This window comes from Camelus bactrianus, chromosome 12 (assembly GCF_048773025.1).
Source record: "Camelus bactrianus isolate YW-2024 breed Bactrian camel chromosome 12, ASM4877302v1, whole genome shotgun sequence".
Classification (NCBI taxonomy): Eukaryota; Metazoa; Chordata; class Mammalia; order Artiodactyla; family Camelidae; genus Camelus; species Camelus bactrianus.
The window spans coordinates 15,876,074-15,900,941 of NC_133550.1; the positions used below are offsets into that span (position 1 = coordinate 15,876,074).

A 24,868-nucleotide genomic window follows, 5' to 3' on the forward strand; every position below is an offset into this window, starting at 1 on the left:
TATAATAGTTAAAAACTGTTATATATACATTCATTGAAGGCAGCAATCTACTACATATATCCTGTCAATTTTAAGAAAAAGGATCTCAACCATGAAATGGCAAAGATTTGATCTCTAATGCCTACCTATGTTTGGTGCAAATAAATTTACACTGATAAAAGGGGATAGAGTTATCAGAATCTCTTTAAAAAATTTTAATGGCCTACACCTCCTCCAAATTACTGTCCCTCAGAGACTTCTGCCAAACACTGCCTAGAGGCTTCTAAATTCTACAACCTTGATGTATTACATGTACCTTCCCATTGTTTTATAATTAAAAACCAAGCACTATTTATTAAAAGTAAAAACCTACTTTGTATATAGCAAAGTAAATACTGTTACATGATTACTGCAATTAGACTGTGATACACTTTGTTTCACTCACTTTATAGCATTTCAGCATCTTTTCTGGGAATCTGAACTGCCATTATGGCAACTTTATGATTCCAAGGCACAATACACATTTCTATCTCTTCTATACACATATGTTAACTGGAGAAAAACACAGGTTTAACTAGTAACCTCAATATAATAGCTGCTGAATGAATAAACAGGTATGGTAAGATTTCCAGAGCTCTAACACATGCCCATTCTTCATGCTCTATTCAATAAAATTAAATGGGTATCTTGTTTTATATGCTCAAGATGTGTTTGTGGGCAGTAATGTATTTCCATCAATATAATAAATTAGTAAATTGGTAATTTATGTAAAATAGTAAATTGAGCTAAGGAAATAATTTCACTGGTCTATTTCAACTTCTGAAGTTTAATTTCAGGTTTGTACTATAATCACTTTAAAAATGTCACAGGCTCCCACATTGGATTCCCGTTAGAAAAACATCTAGGGAGATAATTTGGTACGCATTTATGGACTCCTCAGTGGCTTGCCCATGCCTCTCACAGTTAGATTAGGTAACATGATATAATGAGCAAGGCCCTACACCAGAAATCTGCAGGCTGTGGAGAATTTACAAATATTTGTGGATGTCCAGTTGTTCAGGCACAAAAAGCTGGATATCTCTGCTGTAGCTCAACATAACTCTACCCATAAATTATCTTTTAAAACACTCTTGATATAACCCAGTGACTCCAATACCTCCTAATATTCAATAGGCCTAATGGGCCACTGTTTTGAGAGTCAGGCTTTACAGAAGATGGTGATGTAAGTAGTCCCACTGGTGATCATACTTTCTTTTCATAAACTGAAATACACTTTGTCAACAAAGTCCCATTTTAAAAGACCCTGTTTAATGAAAATTTTTATTAGGATTAATCACAAATTTATCAATTGGGTTAAGATTTCTAAAAGACAGGCTCCTTAACCATGTCCTAAACACCAACAGAACAAGATATTTAGCTATTATAATTGTTCTGACTGACTCAAAACATAAACATATCCCCTTCTTAAAATAGGTTGTGTCAACCAGATTTGTAAATTTATTCTTATTTTTAGTTATAAAACTAGAAATGCACTATAGTTAGTATAGTTAACAGAATGGCTATCAGAAAGCTTGTCACTCATATCAAGCAATATATTTTAAATTCGGCAAACTTAATTTTATCAAATGTCCTTTAATTTTATAGACAACAATATGATACATATTGTATAAGAAGCGCACAATAGTTTTGCAGGACAATTTCAAAGTGTATACAAATTGGAATACAGAGGTTTAAACACTGGTGTACTGACAGCATTTTTGAACTCTGGATAAACTGCATACAAAACTTACAATTCAAATATTAGCCAATCTGGAAACTTCTTATAATATAAAAATGATACTTTGAGATGCAAAATACTTTTTTTTTTACTAACAAACTATATAAACATTTAAAATAATCATTAAAAACTCAACTTTAGAATTTATAAAGATTAGCTATAAAAATATATTGGCAGTCACTTTTCTTATAAATGTACCATTCACTACATTACAAAATAGTCTCTAACATAAAATTGCCTTAATAACTGTACTATTTTAGAATCTGATAAACCTTACATTAAATCAATTATAAAATCCTCTTGGAAAACTTTGGTATGCATCTTCAGAAGGTTTTTAAAATACTCTAATATCATCTCAAGGGCCTGTAAACATCCCATTCTATTAAAAGCACAACAAAATAAGTAATGTATATTCAACGGCATACAGAATACAGAATCAAAAAAACAATTTATTAAATATTTGTAGAAAATCACCATTCCCAGAGTAACCAAAAAACAAACTATTTAAAAGTATCAAACTTTTAAACAGTTTCTCTTTCCATTCTGATAAAAAATGTTACAAAATCACTACACTCCATTCATGTACCTTAGATACCTTTTAGGACACGGCCTCGAAAAGTTAACCCAGTCTCAAAACCCTCTCAAGTCTGATAAACCAACTTTTAAAAACCCATTTAAGATCTGACAATAGAACAAGTATACATAATCAGAACACATAATTTATATATTTAGTTTTATGTATTAGCTTTTCTATTTGTAATTCAGAATTTATTGGTGGAAACAGAACACACACACACACACACACACAATTGGAAAAGGTAAATTTTAGGAAACAGTAAGAAATGCAAACCTACAGGGTAAATTGATTTATTTAAAAAAATTCAATTTACCACATTTCATTTTATCTGCCATTTTCGGATCATTGACAACTGTTGTTATTTAGAAAATTCAAATTGCTGAAAGAAAGTTCATTTCTTGCTTCTTGAATATGTCTAATTTTTGCAGAGCTTCCAGTTGTGCCAGTAACTTCCTTGAGGTCATTTTCCACTTTATCCTCTGTCACCAGATCTCTTGCGTAAGATATCTTTGAGTTGCAAAAGCCTAAATAAAAAGCTTCATTTTTGACCTTTTAATTTATAAAACTCCACTAAAAAGAAAAATCCATCTAATTTTTCGGCAAGTCCGCAAAAATATTTTCTTTCTTAAAAATCAAACACTTTTATTAGAATAAAGATCCTTCAAAGTTTTTAACTCTTCTATTAGAGTTTTATTTTGATTTTCCAGGACTGCAACCCGATTTTCCAAGCACTTCACATACTCTTTCTTCTTTCTGCGACATTCTCGAGCAGCTTCTCTAAATACAAGCATTAAAAGTCAACATTAGAAAAAAGTTCACATTGTTTAAATGGAATATGTACTTCAGTAACTTTACCTGTTTTTTCCCTCATTAAAAAAAATTAAAGTGTCATCTATATACAATGAAGTACGTTGATCCTAAGTGTAGAATTCAATCGGTTTTGGCAAGTGCAGATACCTGTATAACCCACACACCTATCAAGATGTGACAGTATTTTTACTGCCACGGAAAGTCCCCTCATGCCCATTTCTCTGCCCTATGGCTGATTTTTATTGCCATCAGTGAAGTTTCTCCTATTCTAGAACTTCATACAACAGTCATACAGAATGTGCTCTTGTGTCTGGTCTCCCTTGACTCAGTTTACTTTTGAGGCTTGTCCATGTTGCTGCGCAATGGTTTGTTCCTTTGTATTGTTCGGCATATTCTGCTGTATGAATATCACAATTTGTTGATCCATTCTCTTGGGCTGTTTGCTAGTTTTAGCTGCTGTGCATGTTCTTGTGCCAGCCTCTTTGTGAACATATGTCCCATTTCTCTTGGATAAATACCAAGAAGTGAAATTTATGGGTCCTCTGGTTAACTTTTTACATACAGATTCTTTAAATTATTTTTTTTTATTTTAAAATTACAAATAGCCCTTGATACACAGTTTCATAGTGTCCTCTCAGAATATTTCTATCAATTTACATTCAAGTTTTATATATATAAAAGTAATACACTGAGTATATTTTATATACTATGTACTGTAAATATTAGCTGCAACTTGCTTTTCTACACATACTGTTTTAACGCTCTTTCTATAATTGGTATGCAGATCTTTGCCATGTGGACATTTCATTGTTAATTAATTTTCATTTCCCTAACTAGTGAGGTTAAGCATCTTTTCAAAAGTTTAATGGTCTTTTGGATCTGCTGTTTCATAGTGTGCCTATTCATACCCTTGTCCATTCCTACCTTTTGCCCATTTTACAAACAGAAATTACTGGAAAGACAACCTAAGAACTCTGTGCATTATACATAGTAATCCTGTTTTTACATTACTTTCTAATCTATCATTTGACTTGGGATTTTTTCTCAATGCTCTTTAGTCTTTGTCTTGGCTTAGATTAACGTGCCGTGTACTACATTATTTCTCTAAATTTTTGTCTTAAAGATTTTGTTGCTTAATTTTCACAATTAAGTCTTTAATCCATCTGGAATTACTTTTATGTACAGCATAAAGTAGGAGTCCAGTTTAATTTTCTTCCAGATGTAGAGTCGTGTCAGTATCATTGCAGATATATTTTCAGTTTTTCTGTTTGGTTGTATTGTGTTTTTTTGTTGGGTTGTACTTATTAATTTAGAGCTCTTTATATTTTTTTTCAAACAAATCTTTTTTTTTCGGTAAGATACACTGCAAATATCTTATACTTGTTGAAGCTTATATTCACTCTGTTATCTTTTGATGAACAGAAGTTATTGATTTTAATGAAGATTCATTAATCTTCTATGTTAATTTTTTGTGTTTGTGTGTTGTTTTGTTTAAGGAAATACCTGAAACCACGAGATTTTATATTTTCACCTAAAAGTTTTAAAATTTTGTCTTTCACATATATATTTTTAATCCATCCGGAATGACTTTCATGTGTGGTATGAGGAAGAAATCCAGTATTTTTCACATATAAATAAATGATTATCCTAGCATCATTTATCCAAGAGTCCCTCCTCCCCCAGTAGTCTGCCCTGTCATATATCAAGGGTTCATGTATCCACAGATCTGTTTCTGAGCTCGCTATTTCATTGGTCTTTTTATCTCAGTGACAGTATCACATTATTTTATATATCACAGCTTTGAATGAAACTTGGTATCCCCTCACCTTATTCTTGTCTGGAATATTTTGGCTGTTCTTGGCCCTTTTCTATAAATTTTAGTATCAGCTTGTCAAGTTCTTCAAACAAACTGGGTTTTGATTAGAACTGCATTGAATCTATGGATCAACTAGGGGGAAAACAGTCATCTTTATAATACTGAGTTTCCAAATTAATGGACATGGAGAAATATACTATTTATTTAGATCCTCCTAAATGTCTTTCAAAAGCATTTTACAGTATTTTCCATAAATGTCTGGGACATCTTTTGTTAGACTTATTCTGACATTTTATTTATTGATAACATAAATGATATCTTTTAAATAATTATTTACCAAACTCTTTATTGCTGATGTGAAGAAATATAATCGATTTTTGAAAACTGACTTTATATCTAGTAACTTTATAAACTCATTACTTGCAACAAATTTTCTGTAGGTCCATTTGGGTTTTTTTTTTTCTTTTTTATTAAAGTATAGTCAGTTTACAATGTTGTGTCAATTTCTGGTGTACAGCACATTGCTTCAGTCATATATGAATACATGTATATTCATTTTCATATTCTTTTTCACCATAAGCTACTATAAGATATATAGTTCCTTGTGCTATACAGTATAAACTCGTTTATCTATTTTATATATACTAGTCAGTATCTGCAAATCTCGAACTCTCAATTTATCCCTTCCCACCTCCTTCCCCGCTGGTAACTGTAAGTTTGTTTCTGTGTCTGTGAATCTGTTTGTTTTATATATAAGTTCATTTGTCTTTTTTTTGTTTTTAGATTCCACATATAAGTGATATCATATGGTATTTTTCTTTCTCCTTCTGGCTTACTTCACTTAGAATGACATTCTCCAGGGTGATCCAGCTGCTGCAAATGGCATTTTATTATGTTTTATGGCTGAGTAGTATTCCATTGTATAAACATACCACAACTTCTTTATCCAGTCATCTATCAATGGACATTTAGGTTGTTTCCATGTCTTGGCTATTGTAAATAGTGCTGCTATGAATACTGGGGTGCGTGTCTTTTTGAATTAAGGTTCCCTCTGGATATATGCCCAGGAGTGGGATTGTTGGATCATATGGTAAGTCTATTTTTAGTTTTTTGAGGAATCTCCATACTGTTTTCCATAATGGCTGTACCAGGGTTTTTAATTAGGCAATCATATGAAAAATAGTATAGTTTTTATTTCTTTTATTTAAATCCTTGTAATTTCTCCCTTTTTCCTGTTTTACTATAAGTTGGGAAGGGTTTCAAATACAATGCTGAAGAGAACTGGTTCTTCTTCAAGCTTTCAAACAGTTTGCAGTTAATTATCCTGGATATTCTAAGCAGATGAATGTATCTTCGGTAATAACAGTTTTATTTTTCTTCAGTTTTTATTATTTTTATAGTCTCTTGATCTTTGATGATTTTCAGTGACATCTTTTTTTAAAAAAAATACAGCAGACATACTTCTTTCTCTCTCACTATTAGATAACTGAAGACTTTACAAAACTCATTGTGTTGTCTGCTCTTTCTGCTGATTCTTGATCCTGAAAGGCAGGGTGGTACTCCTTTGGACTTTAGACTCTAAAACCTGGACCCATGAGTTTAAATGCTACCTCTATCACTTACTAAGCAGTGTAACCCTAGGCAAGTGACTTAAATTTTCTAGGCCTCAGTTTCCTCATTTAAAAAAATTAAGGGGCAGGTATACAGCTCAGTGGTAGAGCGCATGCTCAGCATGCACAAGGGCCTGGATTCCATCCCCAGCACCTCCATTACGGAAGTAAACCTCCCCCCTCAAAAAAAAAAAGAAATAACTTTTTGTGAAAATTGCAAAAGGGCTTGGTGCATATGATGGAGACATAATTTCTTGGGTAGTCTGTGATTTTTCAACTTGTATCTGTCAGAACTGAACGTATGGGAGTTCATTAAAGCCTGTGTTGAGGTTGCTTTCTCCAAGCAACAGGGGAGCACCATGGACCCACACCTGTTGTTTTAATTACAGTTCTCAGCTTATGCGTGTAGCACTTCTTGCGTCTTGACCTCATGAAGAATAATCTCTGGTCCAGTTCCCCAGCTTGCACAGGCCCCAGGCTCTGTCCTCAGTCCCTTCTGCATACCAAAGCTATGCCAATCATGAAAATCTGAATTTATCCCCAGGAAATACAGGAGTTGGTTGCTTCAGTGCTTAGTAACATCATGGTCTGGTGCTTCTAGTTCATTCCTAACCTCAACAATTTCTCTTACTTTCCTGCATACTCATCCAAATCATTTAAAAGGATGGTTTTTATATTTCATCAGGCTTTTAAAAATATTATGTAGACGGGGTCATACTGTCAGAGAAGTCTTATTCTAGTAATTTTAACAAGTCTGGGTTTCCTAGGCACACAATTATATCAGCAGAGAAAAACAATTCTTTTCTAATATATATATAACTTATTTCATTTACTTATCTTACTGCCATTTCTTGGACCATCCAAACAACAGAGGTCTCTGCCTTGTTACCAAGTTCATTTACAGTGATGCTTCCTCTTATTTTCAGTAAAGAAACATTTCATCTTGAAGTAATTAAATGTATCCTTCTGGTCCTTTTATTGTAATTTTTATTGCTCTAGAAAATTGTCCTTTTACTCTAATTTTCTAACTTACTGGTGAGGACCTGAAAACAGAACCCTATTGTAATTTTAAAAATTTGTTTCATATGGCTATTTACCTTTTTGTTCCTAATACAGTTTATTGATGTCTTTATTTTTTTTTCTGAACCCTTTGCAAAAGGCATCCATTTTATTCTTTTTCTCAAAGAACTAGTGGATTTCCATGCCCGATGTACATATAATACATGTAGCAATGTTTAAAATTCATTTAAAATGAAAGGAAATGTTTCTGGGGGCTAAACGACTGCTGTATTTTCATGATCAAAATTCATTTTTAAAAGCATTTCTGTATCAGCAGGTATATTAGGTATTATGCAGAATCTTGCTAATTCTTCCTCTTGCTCTTGTCAACAGCAAGCAGCAAATTAAATTATTATTTTTATTTAACTTTGTCAGCCCAGCAGAAACAAAATACATTGTTTGAAAAGTTTGGCTAAACTTTGCTATTCAAAGGACACGATAAAAATCAAAGAACTCTAGATTCTAGATCATGTATTAAATAAAGACATTGTGCAGTGGGACTCACCGATCCACCAGAAATGAACCAGACATAACCTAATACTCAGTTAAAATAAAGCTGATGTAAACCCCTCTCCTTATGTCTAACATACAATTCCAGTTAACATCTGGTTATGTTTTGAGATTTATAAAAACATTACCCATTCTGACAGTATAATTTTACTACCTACCTGTTTTTCATCAATCTTATTTCTCTTTTCAATTGGGGGTCATCTGTCTTAGTTGTCTGAGATGTAAGGGTCACGGGAGAAGTCATTACCACTGTTTGTGGTAGCGAAGTAGCTGAAGGTGTGGTACGGATCTGGTATGTCTGCATATCTCCTGATGCAGCTGCATGATCAGAAGAATGAGTTAATTCATAAGTGTCTTTGAAAGTACTTTGGGATGCTGTCCATAGATACTTAAGCATACTTACTTTGTACAACCACCTGGTTGCTGGGCACGAGAATTTGCTGTCCATCAGAGGTCTGTGCATACTGGAGAATTGTTGTACCTTGCTGAGTACTGCCTGAATTTGTCATGGTTAGTGTCTGAAGCCCCTGTACTCCATCTGTGCCTGGACTGGCCAGCTGTAAGGCTCCATTTGGGGCAATGGCAACTTTAACCAAAGAGAGAACATAGCTAATGTAAGGCTATACAACACACTAATTACAAAGAATTGGCAAAAAAACCAAATGCTACTTATCAAAACAGGTTTAAATGCATTTCCACTTGATAACTATTGACTAGTTTGGGTGAGCTATATAAAAGAAATAAATGGCATTTATTTATAATAAATGGAAATAAAATGGCATTTCTTCATAAAATTATATATTTTAGGTGCTTTAATCTTAATTCAGTCTCAAACTGTACAATATAACTGGTCAAAACACATCTAGGGCTCTATAGAGCACTCCATGCTAACTGCTGATGTCACAGCAGTTCTGAGGCATCAGCAGAAGGCACTGCCGATGACTAACTTTTAAAGGAAAAATAAGTAGAAGGAAATATTAACATAGTTTGTAATTTTTATTCAAAAGCATTAAAAAAGATTGTAACTTAAAATATTTGTGACTAGAAAAGTGTACCTATGGAAATAATTTCAAAAAGGATAAAAGGTTACATAATAAAATAAATCTTCATATTCTTCCTTAACTCCACTCTCTAAAGATGACCACTGTTAAGCATTATTTACTTAAGTAATTTTTTAAAATGTAATTTATTCAGTCACTCCTAGTGAGAAGCACCAATAAAGTCATCAGAAAGCCTCTATACAGATCACATTACAAAGCTTCCCACAAGCATTTTTCACTGAATTTTACTTAATTAATGCTTTCCCCTCAAACCTTAAATGAAACACCCATAAAGCATGACCAAATAGAAAACACTTTAGCATTGTGTGATTACCATGTGATAAATCCCCTTCAGAATCGAATGGCTCATTTCTATACCCTCTTTTCAGATTAAAATTATGCAACTTTTTTTTCCTTTTATGCTTTGGCTACCAAAATATACTCATCTCTGTGTGTGTTTGGTTTGTTTGTTTTAGGGGGGAGGTAAATTTAGTTAGTTAGTTTGATGGAGGTACTGGGGATTGAACCCAGGACCTCATGCATGCAAAGCATGCGCTCTACCACTGAGCTATACCTTCCCACAGTGTGTGTATTTTAAGTGAACATTTTTTCTTCACCAGTTTCTAATTATCCTTTCCCAAATACCACAAAACAAATATTCCCATATACTTTACCTTACATGACTTTAGAAGTAAAGACATTAAATTTTTTTAGATGCAGGTATTTGTTTTAAACTTAATACTAGCAATTACTTTCAATCTCCTTCCCTCCTTATTATACATATATAAAATAAAAAGTAAGTCTCATTATCCCTATTAATTCCAATGGCCACCCTCCACGCCCTCCTGAGGTAACCATTATTTTTGGTGCTCAGCCTTCCTAATCTTTTGCTCTGCTCTTATAGGCTAATATATAATTATCAAATTATGTATATCTACACACATTATAGATACACATCTTTTGATGTTAAATATATGTCAATACAGAATTGTTTTTATTTTTGCAACATATCTTCCTGTACTTGCTTAACATGTGTGTTTACTTGATTACTGTATTTACTCAGTCTGTGTGGCCAGAATGCCACCAAGTGGCAGGAGATGAGATCAGAGTGATAGGCAAAGCCAGATTCTGAATGTAATGCCTTGTAGGACTTACTCTAAATATGACAGAAAGTCACTAGAAGATTCTGAGCAAGAGTGGTGTGAGCTAATTGACATTTTAAATAAATTGCTTTGGCTGCAATGTGGAAAACGATTAGAGCAATAATGGAAGCAAGATGACCAACCGGATGCCTACTGCAGTAAGTCAGGTAACAGTGTAAACCAAGATGGTGGCAATGATGACTACAGGTGGTGAGAAGTGGTCAGATGGGACACATATTTTGTGGCAAGAGCCAGACTTGAATAGGGGTTAGGTGCAGAGAGAGAGACTGTCTACAAATTAACAGCACAAGTGAATTTCTTGGGGTGATGGAATTATATTTTGATTATGGTGGTGATTAGATAACTCCATGCATTTTTCAAAACTCATATTATAGACTTAAACTCCAAAGTAAGTATATCATTTACAAGCTGTGTATCACTTATAAGCTGTGTGACTTTAGGGACATTATCTAACTCTTTAAGCCTCAGTTCCCTCATAAATTGGTAACTGCACCTCACAAAGTTGTTGTAAGGAGTTAATGAGATAATGCTGAAAAAGCACTTTGTGCATTATTTCTGGTTCAAAATGTTATCCTTTAATAATCATCAGTATTAAAGTTTCACAGTCTACACATCCCTTCTTCACACAGAAGTGTCCATCCTGTGGGAAATGTTTTCCTATACGTACTGTACTGTCCGGTGCTAGTCTGATAGATGGGAGTTGGAACAGACATAGAAGTGACCGAAGAAACTGCAGGGTTTTCTCCGTCTCCTTTTCTGCCCCGTGTATCTTCAGAAGACAGATCTTTCAAAATTTTTCTGTGAAAAACAGAACTATTATTATTAATGTTGGTAATGAGGACGCTTTACAAAGGAATTGCTAAACCTTTTTCAACCTCTCCTATTCATTTTTTTCCTATTCATTTTCTAAATAGTGTCAGTGACCATCATTTAAAAAGATCAAATTTATTTTTTTAACCTTCAACTCTATAGTGGACAAAAGCCCCACAGTTCTCAGAAAGAAATAGAGACTAGAAATACTACTATAAAAATGCAGATTATCAGTGATAAATTGCTTATTTTAACAAAAAGTAAATTTGATTCCATAGAGATCCCTCAGACTTGAAAAAAGGGACTCATGGCAAGAATAAGGGAAAGAAAGAAGATTCCTTGCTGAAAAAAAGGTCTTCTAAAACACAATTGGGGGTGGAGGGAGCATTATTTGTTTCTGGGAAAAGAAAAAATGTTTACTCAAGAATTCCATATTTATTGTAGAAAAATCAGAAAGCCTGCAATACTTGCATGAAAACAACAACAAAAAAGAATCACAAAAGGAAAAAAAAAAAAAAAAAAACAAAAAAAACAGAACACCCTTAGCATTAAAAGGGATCTTCCATGTAGTCTATGCTGAACTTCCAGCCCAAGCAGAATTCCCTAACATTCCTAACACCTCTACTTCCAGGAATAAGGGATCCACAACTTCCAAAATGCAAACTATTCAATTACTGGATGATTACAGCTCTTCCTTATTTACACTCAAAGCTAATTCCACCCTCATGAAGCTAGAGAAAGTTAAGCTTAACCCTAATTCTGTATCCATGCCCTACTTTGCAATATTTGACAACTGCTACAGGTCTTCTTTATTGGAGGCCAAATAATTCTAGTTCCTTCAGTTGTTGTTCTATCACATGTTGAAGATCCTTCTCCATCTTGGTCTCTACTCTGACAGTCTTCCCACCAAGAGCCAACACAAATGTAGATGAATTACCAGAAGTTCCACACAGAGAACAAGGGAGGTGGCGGTCCTACAGGACTCTGCATTAGCCATCTGTAGAATAGTCAGTGGTTCCTTAACCCACACTATCAGGATCATCTGGAGAGGTTTATTGAATCCAGATTCCCATCTGGTACCCCTAATGACTGAGTGATCAGGACAGAGCTCTAGAATTCATTTAACAAGCTGCCTGCATGGTCTTTATACAGCCAGCCTAGCAGGGGACTGTGGAATGCTGTGCTGATTTCTTTTTCAATTTTAAGTTATGAAATATTTTGAGCATAAAGAGAAGTAAAAAAATACAAACACCTATGTACCACAGACCAAGAATCAATAGATGCTAATATTTTGCCACATTTGTTTCAGATATCTTATTTTTAATAGGAATTAAGTTATAAATACAGCAAAATGTCACCACCACTTCCTTTCCCTGCTCTTCTCTCCAAAGAGTATCATTATCTAAATTGCTGTTTATCATTCCCATATATATTTATTTTTACTACTTAGCATTTAAAGATATTATTTGCCATTGTTTTGCATTCTTCCTCATCCTCCTGACTCAACCTTGGAGAATTTCAGAGAGCAGTCTTTTGAACTTCCTATCTATATTCTTTCTGGTGATCTCATCTGTCCCATGGGCTTGAATACCCTGTGTATACTGGTGATCCCTCAAATGAGATTTCCTCAGCATCTTTCCTGAATTCCAACTCCTATTTCCAATTGTGTATTGAATACTTTGATTCAATAGGCACCTCAAACTTAATACATCCAAATCTAGTATCTGAGATCCTTCTACCCCGACAGTCTTACCCACGGCAGTAAATATCAACTCTTATTTCTCCATAAATTTTGGAGTCACCTTTTCTTTCTTACAACCCTTACCCAATGCATAAGCAAATCCCCCTTTCTGTCTTAAAAATATATCCAGAATCTTACCTACCCTCATCACCTCCACTGCTGTACCCTAGTCCATGCCATCAATGCCTCTTGACTGAACAGTCACCTGCCACAGGATTATCAATTTTATTGATTTCCCCCCAAAGAACCAGCTTTCAGTTATATTATCCCTATTAATTTTCTCAAGTTCACTGGTTTCTGCTTTTAATCTCTGTTTTATCCTGCTTAAAGTAGAAGCTTAGGTTATTGATTTGATACTTTCCTTCTTTTATAATATAAGCAGTTGTTTAATGCTGTAAGTTTTCCTCTATTTCCCACGGACTACTATTTCCCATTGTTACAGCCCACAGATTTTAATATTTTGTATTTTCATTCAGTTCACAATGTTTTCTGATTTCCCTTAAGATTTTCTGTTTGGTCTATGGGTTATTTTTAAGTGTTAATTTCCATGTATTTGAAGATTTTCCTGTTATCTTTCTGTTACTGGTTTCTAATCTAATGCAAGTATGATTAGAGAACTTTGCATAATTTCAGTTCTTCTAAATTTGTTAAGGTTTGTTATGACCCAGGATGTGGTTTTTATTAGTAGATATTCTTTGTGCACGTGGGTGAAGTGTTCTAAAAATGTTGATCAGATTCAATTAGTTGATGGTATTGTTCAGTTCTTCTATAATCTTGCCGATTTTCTGGCTACAAGTTCTGTTGGATACTGAGGTAGGTGTACACAAATCTTCAACTATAACTGAATTTAGTTATAGATAAAAGTTTAGTTTGCTTTTCAGTTGTTAGTTTTGATACATGTATTTTGCAGCTCTGTTAGGTGCATACACATTTAGGATTGTTATATCTTCTTGGTAAACTGACCTCTGTCTCTGATAATTTCTTTTGCTCTGAAGTCTATTTTGTATATTAAAAAAGCTACTTTAGTTTTCTTCTGATTATGTTTTAACTTCTCTTGGGTATATATATATATATACTGGTCTGTACTTTTATTATCTGTCTTTTAATTAGTGAGTTTAAGCCATGCCTTCTTAAATATAATTATTGATATTGGTTGAGCTATAATTTTATTATTTGCTTTCTTTTTTAAAAAAAATTCTGCATTATTTTGGGTATTTGAAGATTCTTTCAAAACTCCATTTAAATTTATCTGTTGTGTACTTGACTAAATCTCTGTATAGTTTCTTAGTAAGTTGCTCTAGGTGTTACAATATAGATGCCTAGTCTACTGAGATTCACAATTTTACCACTTAAAGTGACCCTCAGAAACATTAGCAACACAACATAAGGAGGGGAGACAGATTTAGTGTAATTGTCTTATATATTGCATACACTGAAAACCCCATCAGACGTATTTTTTCAACCATCAGACATACTGTAAAGAATTCAGTAGAAGAGTAGTCCATTAATTTGCCCAGATCTTGCTGTTGCTATTTCTTCATTCCTAACCTTCCAAGTTTCTTTCCATTTTAAGAACTTTCTTAGCAGTTATTTTAGAGGAAGTCTGCTGTCAATGACTTCTCTTAGTTTTCCTTTATCTGAGGATATTTATTTCACCTCATTTCTGAGGGTTATTTTCACCAGACACAGACTTCTGGATTGATAGCAAGAACTATTTCATTTCCTTCTACACTCTACATTTTTTTGATAAGAAATTTATAGTCATTCATATCATTCCCTTTTATTATTTAAAATATGTATCATTTTTATTATTTAAAAATATATCATTTTTCTCTGGCTGCTCTCAAGATTTTTATCTTTAATTTTCAGCAGTTTGATTACGATATGTTTGGGCAGGGATTTCTTTGTGTTTATCCTGTTTAAGGTTTGCTGAGCTTTATGAATCTGTAGTTTCACCAAATTTGGGAACATTTCAGCCATTTTTTCTTCAGGTATTTTTTCTGCAGCATACTTTTTCGTCTCTTACGACGCAAATGACACAAATGTTAAATCTTCTGGTATTGTCTCACGGGTCCCTGAGAACTAGTTAATTTTTCCGATCTCTACTCTTCACACCAGATAATCTCCACTGAACTATCTCTGAAGCTGACTTATTCCTTACCTCTGTTATCCTATTGAATCCATCGAGTGAGGTTTTATTTCTACTACTGTATTTCTCAGCTTTAAAACTTCTATTTGGTTCTCCTTATATCTTCTGTTTTTTGCTAAGAGTTCCTACCTTTCCACTGATTTCGACAGAATACTTGTTAGAACATTTTAGTAATAGCTCCTTTAAAGTCTTTGTCACATAATTCCGACATACGAGTCACCTAGGAGATGGCATCTGCTGGTAGTCTTTTCCCTTACAGGATTCTTCCAGGTTCTCTGTATGCCAAGTAATTTTGGACATTTTCAATATTATGAAATTACTCTTGTTTAAATCCTATGGAGAATTTTTGTTTTAGCAGGCTATCAACCTGGTTCTGTCAAAGCCGTAAGTTCTGACCAGCCTTCTGTGGGTTGTGATTCTAATGTAAATTCAGTTTTCAAAGACTGCAGTGCTGTTCAGATTCGGTGCATGTGTGCACCATGTAGTAGCCAGTTTGGAACGTGAACTATGATCTGTCCTATGTATAATTCATTTCCTAAAGTCTAGGAAAGCTCACATTTATTCCTTATTTGCTAAAAATTTTATGAGTGGGTGCTGAATTTAACCAAATACTTTTTCTCCATTTATTGAGTTGATTTTATATAGTTTCTGCTGATTCTCACATACGGTGGTTTACTTCCTTGTATGTTTGATGGTTTCTGACCGTGAATTCTTATTTGGTTAATCTTATCTGTGGTAATTCAGAAAGCTTAACTTGCAGAGGCTTTGTTTCAGATGTTCTAGCCTCCTCTAGTAATCCTAGCTTAATTCAGAAAGCTCAGGTTCACTGTCTCCTCCTGCAGTAGACCTAAAGTAATTGGTGTACCTTGGTTTTCATGCTTGCTTCTCCTTCCCATTCTGGGTTCAGCTCGTGTATTTGTATGTATATGGTTTTATGTTTATAGGGGTAGGGTGACAAAACATTTCTATTATGTCCTATAAATACACAATGTATTAACAAGTATTTAATCCAGGAGCTAACTCTGTTCTGTGCTGGAAGAGCTCTACTATTTGGAAATTAAACTTTTAATCTGTATTCTTTTGGTGATTACTTCTAATAGTCTAAGGTAAGTCTAAAGGTAATTAACAAAAGATTCCAGTAGACCATTCTTGTCTTACATGTTTCTGCCTGGTCTGTTTCTTTCCATTTTGCTTTTAAAGTACCCAAATTAACTATTATTAGTATTGTTCTAAAAAGTCAATGGTAACTTAAATGAATGTCTTCGTTCACCATTCTTTATTATATTCACGCTCCTTCCATTTGGTTTCATTTCTTTCTTCCTGACATATACCCTTTAGTAATTTCTGAAATCAGTCTGAAATGACTTTAATTTCACCATTATTTCTGAGTGACTGTTCAGGTGAGTATATAATTCCAGGCCAATTGTTACTTTCTCTTGGCATTTAAAGATTTTAGTCTACTGTCTTCTAATACTACTGTTGAAAAGTCTGTTGTCAGCCTAACAGTCAGTCCTTTTGAGGTAATTTGTCTTTGGAAGCTTTAAAGATCTTTTTATCTTTGCAGCCCTCCAGTTTTGCTTCGTAAGATATATCCAGATGTAGTTTTATGACTTATCTTGTGTGAGACCTCACTTTCTAAGGCTGAGAAATTCATGTCTTGGAAATTTAGTCATTACCTTTTCTCTCCTAGAGAGAAAAGAAACTGAAAGTATTCTCCATTTTTTCCTTTTGCAAGTATTATTAGATGCACCTTGTGTGTTGGACCTTCCCATTCTATCTTCTCTGTCTCTTAATCTTTCTGTGCTCCATTCTAGGTAATTTACTCAGAGCTGTACCTTCTAGTTATATCTATTCTGCTATATAATTTATTTTAAATTCCTCAATAGACTTCAGCAATTATATTTTTCATTTCCAGAAGTTTGACCCAGTTATTTTTTTAAATCTCCCAGCCTTTTATTCTAGTACAAGGGTTTTGATTCCTTATGTCTTTAACAACTTTAATTATACTTACACTCCCTAGCAATTTTATTATCTAAAGTTCTTTAGAGGTTTAATTCTGTTCATTGTATCTGCTGCTTCTTGCTAATAATGGATTACTTCATTCAGCTTTTCATAGTTTCAGATTATAAGTTCATTTGGTGGTGCTTATTTTTCACCCCCCCCCCCCCCCAAATTCACAGACAAAATTTTGTCTGCTCATTAACTTTATTCAGTAGAGTCCCAATTCCTTAGCACGGTAACAAGGTTCTATGTAATCTGGCTCCTATTTACCTTTTCTTGCTAAACCTCCTCTTTCTCCCTGCACCTTAAAGTTCCCAACTCCCAGAACAGGCTACCCTCTTTCATATCATATACTCTACCTTTTATTACACTATTCCTTCAGCCTAAGCAGCTCTTTTCCTGCCTTACAAAACCCCTCCCTGCTCCTCGCTCACAAAATTTATCAGATCTGTAATGAACCAAACCACGTCTTTTATGAAGTCTTTCCTACTTATTCTGTCAGGCAGGAAAGACTATACTGTATACAAAATTCTCTCATAACAGCCAAAACCTTACTGCGTTTGTTTATGTTTCAAAGACAGCATTTCATCCTTTTCTGTCTCCCTTTCCTTCTACTATCTAGTCACCAGGTTTAGTGAATTCCACCACAGAAGTGTCTCAAATCCACCTACACCCAAGAGATCCCACTATCTATATGAAATCACGCAGGTTATTTCAAAAGCTTTCTGTGAATTATCTCTACTACTTCCAGCTTTCCATTCATTCGGCAAGTAACTATTGAACATCTGCTCTCATATAGTCATTTTGCTAGGCCCTAGGATCACACCCCAAAAAATTATTTAAGGGCATGTGGCCCATGATTCCAACAGGATGAGGTAAGTACTATAATAGCGGTCAGTAAAAAAGATGCCGCAGAAGAAAGACCTAACCTGGTGTTGGGGGGGTGAAGAGAAAATAAACAGAGAAGGCTTCCAGGAGGAAATGAGGCCTGAAGAATGTGTTTTAGTAAAGGGACCCACATACAAGGGAGAGACAAAGGCCCAGAACTAGGAAGCTAAGAAAAGGAACACAAAGTAGTTCAATTTTTAAAGTCTGCAGTCCTAATTTCATACTACTATTAAAGTTATCTAACAGTAAATATGGAAATCTAATACTTTGCCAGAAGATAAGTCTAAATTCCTCTTCAGCACAGCAACTTGGGCCCTTCATAATCTGGCTCAAATCTCTTAACACTTCCCTTCCTATACAAACACATGCTCCTTCTCTATATAATTGGCTTTGCACAGAACCATTCAAACTCAGTTTGATACAAGTACTCACCTGTAAGATGGGCGCCGTGCTAGGATCCCGTGGGCTTTCTGTGAGGAGCCTATGCTGTCGGATGAGTCCTGAGACTCCTCACTTTCTGATAAAGATGACACCTGAAAAACAGAACTGGTTTTACTATGGTGAACCAAAAAGGCAGAAACAGAATTAAATTTAGTTTTTACTTTCACAAAAAGTGATCTGTCTTCTGCCACTCAAATTCACTTGTCATTAAGTCTAAGGTCTAAAAGAAAGAAATTGAGGGAAAAGGAGAAAGTTCGTTTCAGGAGCCCAAACTAATTAAAGGAACATTTAATACAGCAGGCTCAGAACTAAAAAGAAAGTCTATCCCCAAAATAAACCAGTACTACTTCACTAGAGTTGTAAAGATCAGGCTCTTTTTTAAAAAATATCATTATTGCTGTCTGATTTGGATTTTGCACATGATAACTTTGAAACGATATTATATATCCAACTATTATCTATCAGATAATGTTATTGATGATATTGCTGACTATGCCGGCTTTCACATCAGGGAAGAGGTCTGGGCTAGACATACAAACTGGAAGTCACAGCTCTTTAGATAGTCCTTAAAGCCACAAGACTGAATGAGCTTGATAAAGGGATAAATATAGGACAAAATCCAGGAACACTCTAGCATTAAGAGGTTGGGAAGGGGGAGAACCAGCAAATAAGACCAAGAACAAGCTATCAGTGAGGCAGGAGGAAAACCAAATTAGTGAGATGTCCTTGGAAAAACTAAAGCAGACAGTGTATTGAGGAGAAAAGAACGATCAACCATGTCAAATGCTGCTTTGCAGGTGAAAGCAAAACAAGGACTGAGAACAACCGTTAGATTTATTTAGCAAAGTGGGGGTCATTGGCGAGGGCAGGTATAAACATATGCAACTTAAAAATCTATAATAATTAGCTTTACCTCATTTCACAGTTAAATGAGTTAATACATGTAAAAGCACTTAGTGCATGGCACATGGCAAGCACACACTGTTAACTATTATTAATAATAAACCTTTTAAAACTAGTCAATACTATATCCTTATCCAAGTTTTAAGTTATAATAGTGTCTTACAATTGAGGAAACAAGTTATTTTCAGTTTTTAAAATGTATTAAATTTCCCAACATTTGTCCCAATTTGCATTGTGACATCTGACTTCACGTTCATTAAAAACAAAAACAAAAAAAAGATAAACAGGGGAAGGTAATATAGCTCAGTCGTAGAGTGCATGCTCTGTTAGTGTGCACAACGTCCTGGGTTCAATCCCCAGTACCTCCACTGACCAGCCACCCCCCCATCCCCCAATAAGATCAACAAAACAGGCTTCTAGAAAGGACGTAACAAGTAAGTTCTATACATTATTTACTGTCTACAGAAAGCTTTCCCCTAAACTATTCAGACTTAGATCTTAAATTTCCAGAAATGCTTTTTTTTTTTACATTCTATAATCTCCTTCAAAGAAAAGGTCTAGTGTACAACTACCTTTTTATATTTTATCTTAAATATACATCTTTTGATAGAAAAGAACTGGTCACAACCTGTAATAATTAAGAAATAACAGTAACCAATAATAAATTAAAGATCCATCTCTTCTGTGTTTCCTCAAACATCATAGATATGCCATTTGCAATTTAAATCTTTTGCTGTTTTCACTAAATTTACTAAATTTACTCCAAAGCTTCGCATTAAACTCAAGAAGAAACTAATTCCTAAAGCTAAGTGATTACTTATAACTAAGATCAAGTACTTCTATTTAATAACAGCACTAACAAATAAAAGCAAAATCTTCATATAAAAACTCAAAATTCCATATAGTAGTCACCTTTCATATAGGGAAAAAACTACATAAAGATGCAGCTCTAGAGTTGACAACACTGCCAGACACTATATATATCTTTCTTTTTTTTTTTCAAGATGAAAACGTCAAATTACACAACTTTTCTTCCAGGATAGCTGCTTCTAAAAATGATATGACCAAAGGCATTCTGAGACTCACAGGAGCCAGAAGATAAAATGGGGAGAAAGAGTAGAAAGAAAAGGAACCCAGAATGGCTCTTTCCTTCCTACTGTTGTCAGGTGTTAACATGAAGGTAGACAGATATAAGTAAGAATTTTACTATGAGAGAACTCTCTTTCATTTGACCACCATAAAGCACGCGGTAGGTACTTTCTTACTTAGCTAAGACGCTCACATCATCACCCTTTCTTCATTCTTTTTCATGAAGGATACCAGCGCGATAAAAAGGTGCTTTCTTTTCAGAAAATCCTTCACTTCCTTAAATTCTAAGCATAACTTTTCTGCAAAATTGTCTTCTATTTTCACTGGGCTATATATATTATATGAAATGAGAAGTTCTGAAACTCTTCTATTTGCCTCATTTGTTCTATAGTCTTATTTCTAAGACAACTTTATTATTTTGGTTTATAACTACAGCAATTTCAGTGTGTCTGAAGACTCAGGGTACAAAAGTCCCTTCTCTCAACCACTAAGTCTTTGAATTTCTGTACCGTTTGCACGTGTGGTGGGTGAATTACAGAAGACTGAGCTGTCTGGATGACCCCCTGAACCTGTACTTGCTCTCCAGGAAGAGGTACAATTGTCACTGGCGCAGATCCTCTTAATGACATCTAAGAACAAATAAAAATCCAATTAACATAATATATATTATACCTGTGCACATAAGATAGCTGAGTTCTTAATACTGGAAGACACATTTCAGAGCTTATTACCTTTATATCTATTAATCACATATTAGGCATCTCATGCAGGCTGGAGACTGCACTAGGGGATTGAGAGTACAACAAACAGAATAAGAGCTATAACATAAGTAGAAAAGTAGGAAGTACTGCACTATAGGAGCAAAGAAAAGTGGTACTGCAGCTGGGTCTTGAAGGATACACAGTTCTCTGGGGGATGGGGCTGGATGGTATCCTGGGCAAAGGAACTGAGTATAAAAACGTGGCTCTTTAGAACATGTTATTCTAAAGAGATCTGGTTGAAAACCAATCAAGAAATCAAGAGTCAAAAAAGTTAGAAAGATACCAACTTTGGGCAGTGTCTTTAAAGAAAAATAAGTTATAATGTCATGATTCAGTTATTAAATTTTATTTCTGTGGAAATCAGATGGGGTTTCATGTAAAAACCGCAATAAAATGCTAAACCAAGAAAAGCCCACCCATCATCCTTTAAGACTCAGCTCAGCTTCTACCTCTTCCAAGAATCTTTCCCAGATATTTTGAGATCTCTTGCCTTCCTCTGGACTACCCTGGGTTCATACCATTTGTCTAAATCCAAGCCTGCTTCTCAGGTCCTGAAAATCACCTTCTTGACAGCTCCCCTCTTTTGTTTGCATCAGGCCCCCAAAACAGTGCGTTATTCCCTTTCACTGAAAGTTCTTTACCCTTTCCCAAGATTGGATAAATTCCAGTCTTACCATTCTCCCAAAATGCCCAGGTCGTGAAATACTATATATAAAATTTTATCCAGGTACTGAGAACTGCGAACTCTCAGCATCAATGACTCCATCAGCCTCCCTCTCCCTCACGCAATAAGAGACATGACCAAACTCTAGCACAGCTTCTATCAGCTCCAGGTTGTGTTCCTAGGCTGACTCAGCCTCCTTAGAATGCCTGCCTGAGAAAGCTCAATGCTGCCAACATAGCTGTTCCAGCCAAAACCTGACTATAGATCTTTGACTTCACTTTTTTGGGAGCATTTCCTTTAGAAAACTTGCAGTTGTAAATCCTTACTCTGACCCTTGAGATATAAATCTTCTACAACCTAAAAATGTCTTTCTCAAGGACCTGGGAGTCATCCCTTTGAAATGCAGTTATCAAGGATAGGGCCCTTGCCTCCCAGACTCTGTGGGTGTGTGGGAGGGTAGGAGCCTAACTTTGATAAGCACCAATTAGCCAACACAGATGGCTTAATCACTCTGACCGCCTCCCCACCTAACACCTTCAGTACTTTTTTCCTTTAGCACACCCCAGCATTTATAAAGGCACCCACCTTTTTGTTTCAGCGGACTTGAGCTCAGTTTATGCTAGAGTCTCTCTTCCCTATGGTGTTAGTCTGAATGAAATTTTGCGGCCTTTAGTAAGTGTCTGGCTCTGTTTCTCTGTAACAGTATCCCAAAATGGGGATACAGAAATTAATGAATTAAAAAAAAAAAAATTCATGACTCTTAAAGAGTCCTACTCTACATTTACCATTACACTGAGGTCCCCTCACTTTCAGACCCTAACTAAAGCCAATCACTCAACTAATAATGAGAACCTTTGATGGTGTTAATTTACATTTCTAAAATGATAAAAACAATCATTCCTCCATGGTTTCTTGCAATCCTTTTGATTTTTGTGCAGACTGTGGGTCTTGCAGGTAGAAGAGGGGAAAAAAGCACTGTATCTATATATATCTAGTTTAGTAGCTCCTTCCTCTTATCACTATTCTAACCTCACTGAATGCTCATTACTCAGGGTCCGAAAGCCTGGTGTCTTCCCACTGCCACTCTCGAAAGTGATAATCTAAATCCTGAGATCGTTCTCAAAGAAGGAAAGGAAGGAGCTGCCCTCTTCACAACCCCAACTTTAACCTGAGGTTGAAACACAGATGATTGCCTCTATTACTTTTTGGTGCTACCAGAGCTTTCTGAAATGACAGAAATGTTCTATGTCTGCAGTATCCAATATGGCAGTCACTAGCCACATGTGAACATCAAGCATTTGAAATACGGCTTTTATGACTAAGAGACTGATTTTTAAATTTAAAATTAAATTAAAATTGAAATATCCACTTGTGGCTACCATGTGAGACAGTACAGCACTAGATCTTCAGAACCTGTTAGCACACTATGGTGCCAACCTCAGAACCCCTCTTAGAGATGTTAGAAGTGGAAAGAAAAGGATTTTTTTTTTTTTTTTGGAGCTGTAGAATCAAGCCCCATTTCCTCTCACTCCACGGGGTTAGCTGAGCTCACTCCTCTACAAGTGACTTGGCAAAAATTAGCATACTCTTTAGCTCCCTAATTAGGGGATCCCTGGACTGTAAACATTTGGGTGAGGGAGGGTGGGGAGTTAGTAGAGTGGCATGGGAAAGGAACCTCTATTTTCCAGAGTCTGAATCCAAAGTCTTCTAACTCCACAAAGGCACACAGACTATGGAGTCAGATAGGCTTGGGCAGATTTATACCATTTATGGCCTTGCCATAACTATATGGTAACTTAATAAACCAATTTATTTTATAAAAATAAATATGAAAACAATGTTATTAAATATTTTAACTTAAAAGCCAAACAAACAATAATTTAAAAACTAATAAAAACTTCTTACAGTGGTCTACAAAGCCCTGCACAGAATGGCTCCTTCCTGCCTCTCCTGTTTGATCTGATACCATATTCCTCTAGTTCCGCCCAAAGGGGAGTCTGATAGTCCTTTCTACTCCTTCCTACCAGAAGGCCTTACTTAGCATGATATCCCCTTCATGTGTCCAGAAAGTCCTTCCCTTCCTTCTTGGAAAGTTAACACCTACTCATTTGTAAATCCACCTGAGCCACTCTGCATCCATGGGACTTGGAAGGCAGTCCCTTGAAACTGAGCAAACTTGAAGTTTATGCTTTTTGCTGTGCTGCAAGTTATAAAGTCCCTTCTTTCTGAACCAGGACTCTGATGTCTTCTGCCAGCATCCATGAAACTGAAGCAATCTAGCTTAGTAGCTTGCAGACAGGGTAAAATCTTAAACATTTTACATTTCTTGACACTTCTCTTTCCTCTGCTTCTTATACTCTAAAGACTCTAGATTCTAAATCACCAAGCCAAAATCCGAAGTAGAGCAAGAACAAAAGAGTAAACAAACAAAACCACTTATCAAGGCAGACTTGAACTGCTCTCAAAGGAGAGGGGGTCATAAAAGGCCAGGATTTTCTCTAGGGAAAGATAGGAGACCCCCTATTAAGCTGGAACTTTCAAAGGGCCATATCCCTCAGGATAAGGTAACAGAAGGAAAATTGCATTGGTATGGAGGAGGGAAGGGCTGAAGATGATGTAACCAGCTCTCCAGCAGATTTACAGTTTAAATTAACATCACCCAGATGAAAAGACAAAAAGCCTCAAATCCTGAAAGTGGTTCCCCAAGCACCTGGCAATAGTAAATTCTTTCTGGAGAAAGGCAGCTGCATCCTTGGCCACAAAAGATTTAATGGATAGTAAAGAATATTAAAATAACCAATTATACAAGGCAGCTGGTGCAAGAAGCAAAAACAGCACACGGCAGAAATACATTATCAATATTACTTAGGTCTAATCAGTATCAAGTGATGATAAGTATCAAGTAATATCAATAGTATTGAGTGACTATCAGACATAGATTATTAAAATAATTATGCTTATTACTATGTTTAAACAAACAGTAGAATATGTTTCAAGACAAGCTTGAAAATACCTTCAGGAAAAAGAAAACTATAGTAGATTTGAAAAAGAACCAGGTTTTCTAAAAACAAAGATATAAT

General features: G+C 35.1%; 1 protein-coding gene and 1 non-coding gene across 8 annotated transcripts in view; both read right to left on the reverse strand.

Annotated features, from left to right (window-relative positions):
• Positions 1 to 1,591: 1,591 nt before the first annotated feature.
• Positions 1,592 to 24,868, reverse strand: part of ATF1 (activating transcription factor 1) — a 55,629-nt gene continuing 32,352 nt past the window's right edge. For 4 of the 7 annotated variants that reach the window (XM_074374880.1, XM_074374881.1, XM_074374883.1 and 1 more), the window contains exons 3-8: positions 20,873 to 20,992; positions 18,363 to 18,463; positions 11,009 to 11,139; positions 8,542 to 8,724; positions 8,297 to 8,456; positions 1,592 to 3,110 (exon numbers count right to left, since the gene is read on the reverse strand). In XM_074374880.1, coding sequence (XP_074230981.1) covers positions 2,966 to 3,110; positions 8,297 to 8,456; positions 8,542 to 8,724; positions 11,009 to 11,139; positions 18,363 to 18,463; positions 20,873 to 20,992 — 840 coding nt within the window. In that variant the 3' untranslated portion in view covers positions 1,592 to 2,965. The remainder of the gene's footprint in view (positions 3,111 to 8,296; positions 8,457 to 8,541; positions 8,725 to 11,008; positions 11,140 to 18,362; positions 18,464 to 20,872; positions 20,993 to 24,868) is intronic. The other 3 variants (XM_074374884.1, XM_074374885.1, XM_074374886.1) reach the window with 1 other exon arrangement.
• Positions 9,685 to 9,757, reverse strand: TRNAA-UGC (transfer RNA alanine (anticodon UGC)). The gene has a single exon. It is a non-coding gene; the product is annotated as a tRNA-Ala (tRNA).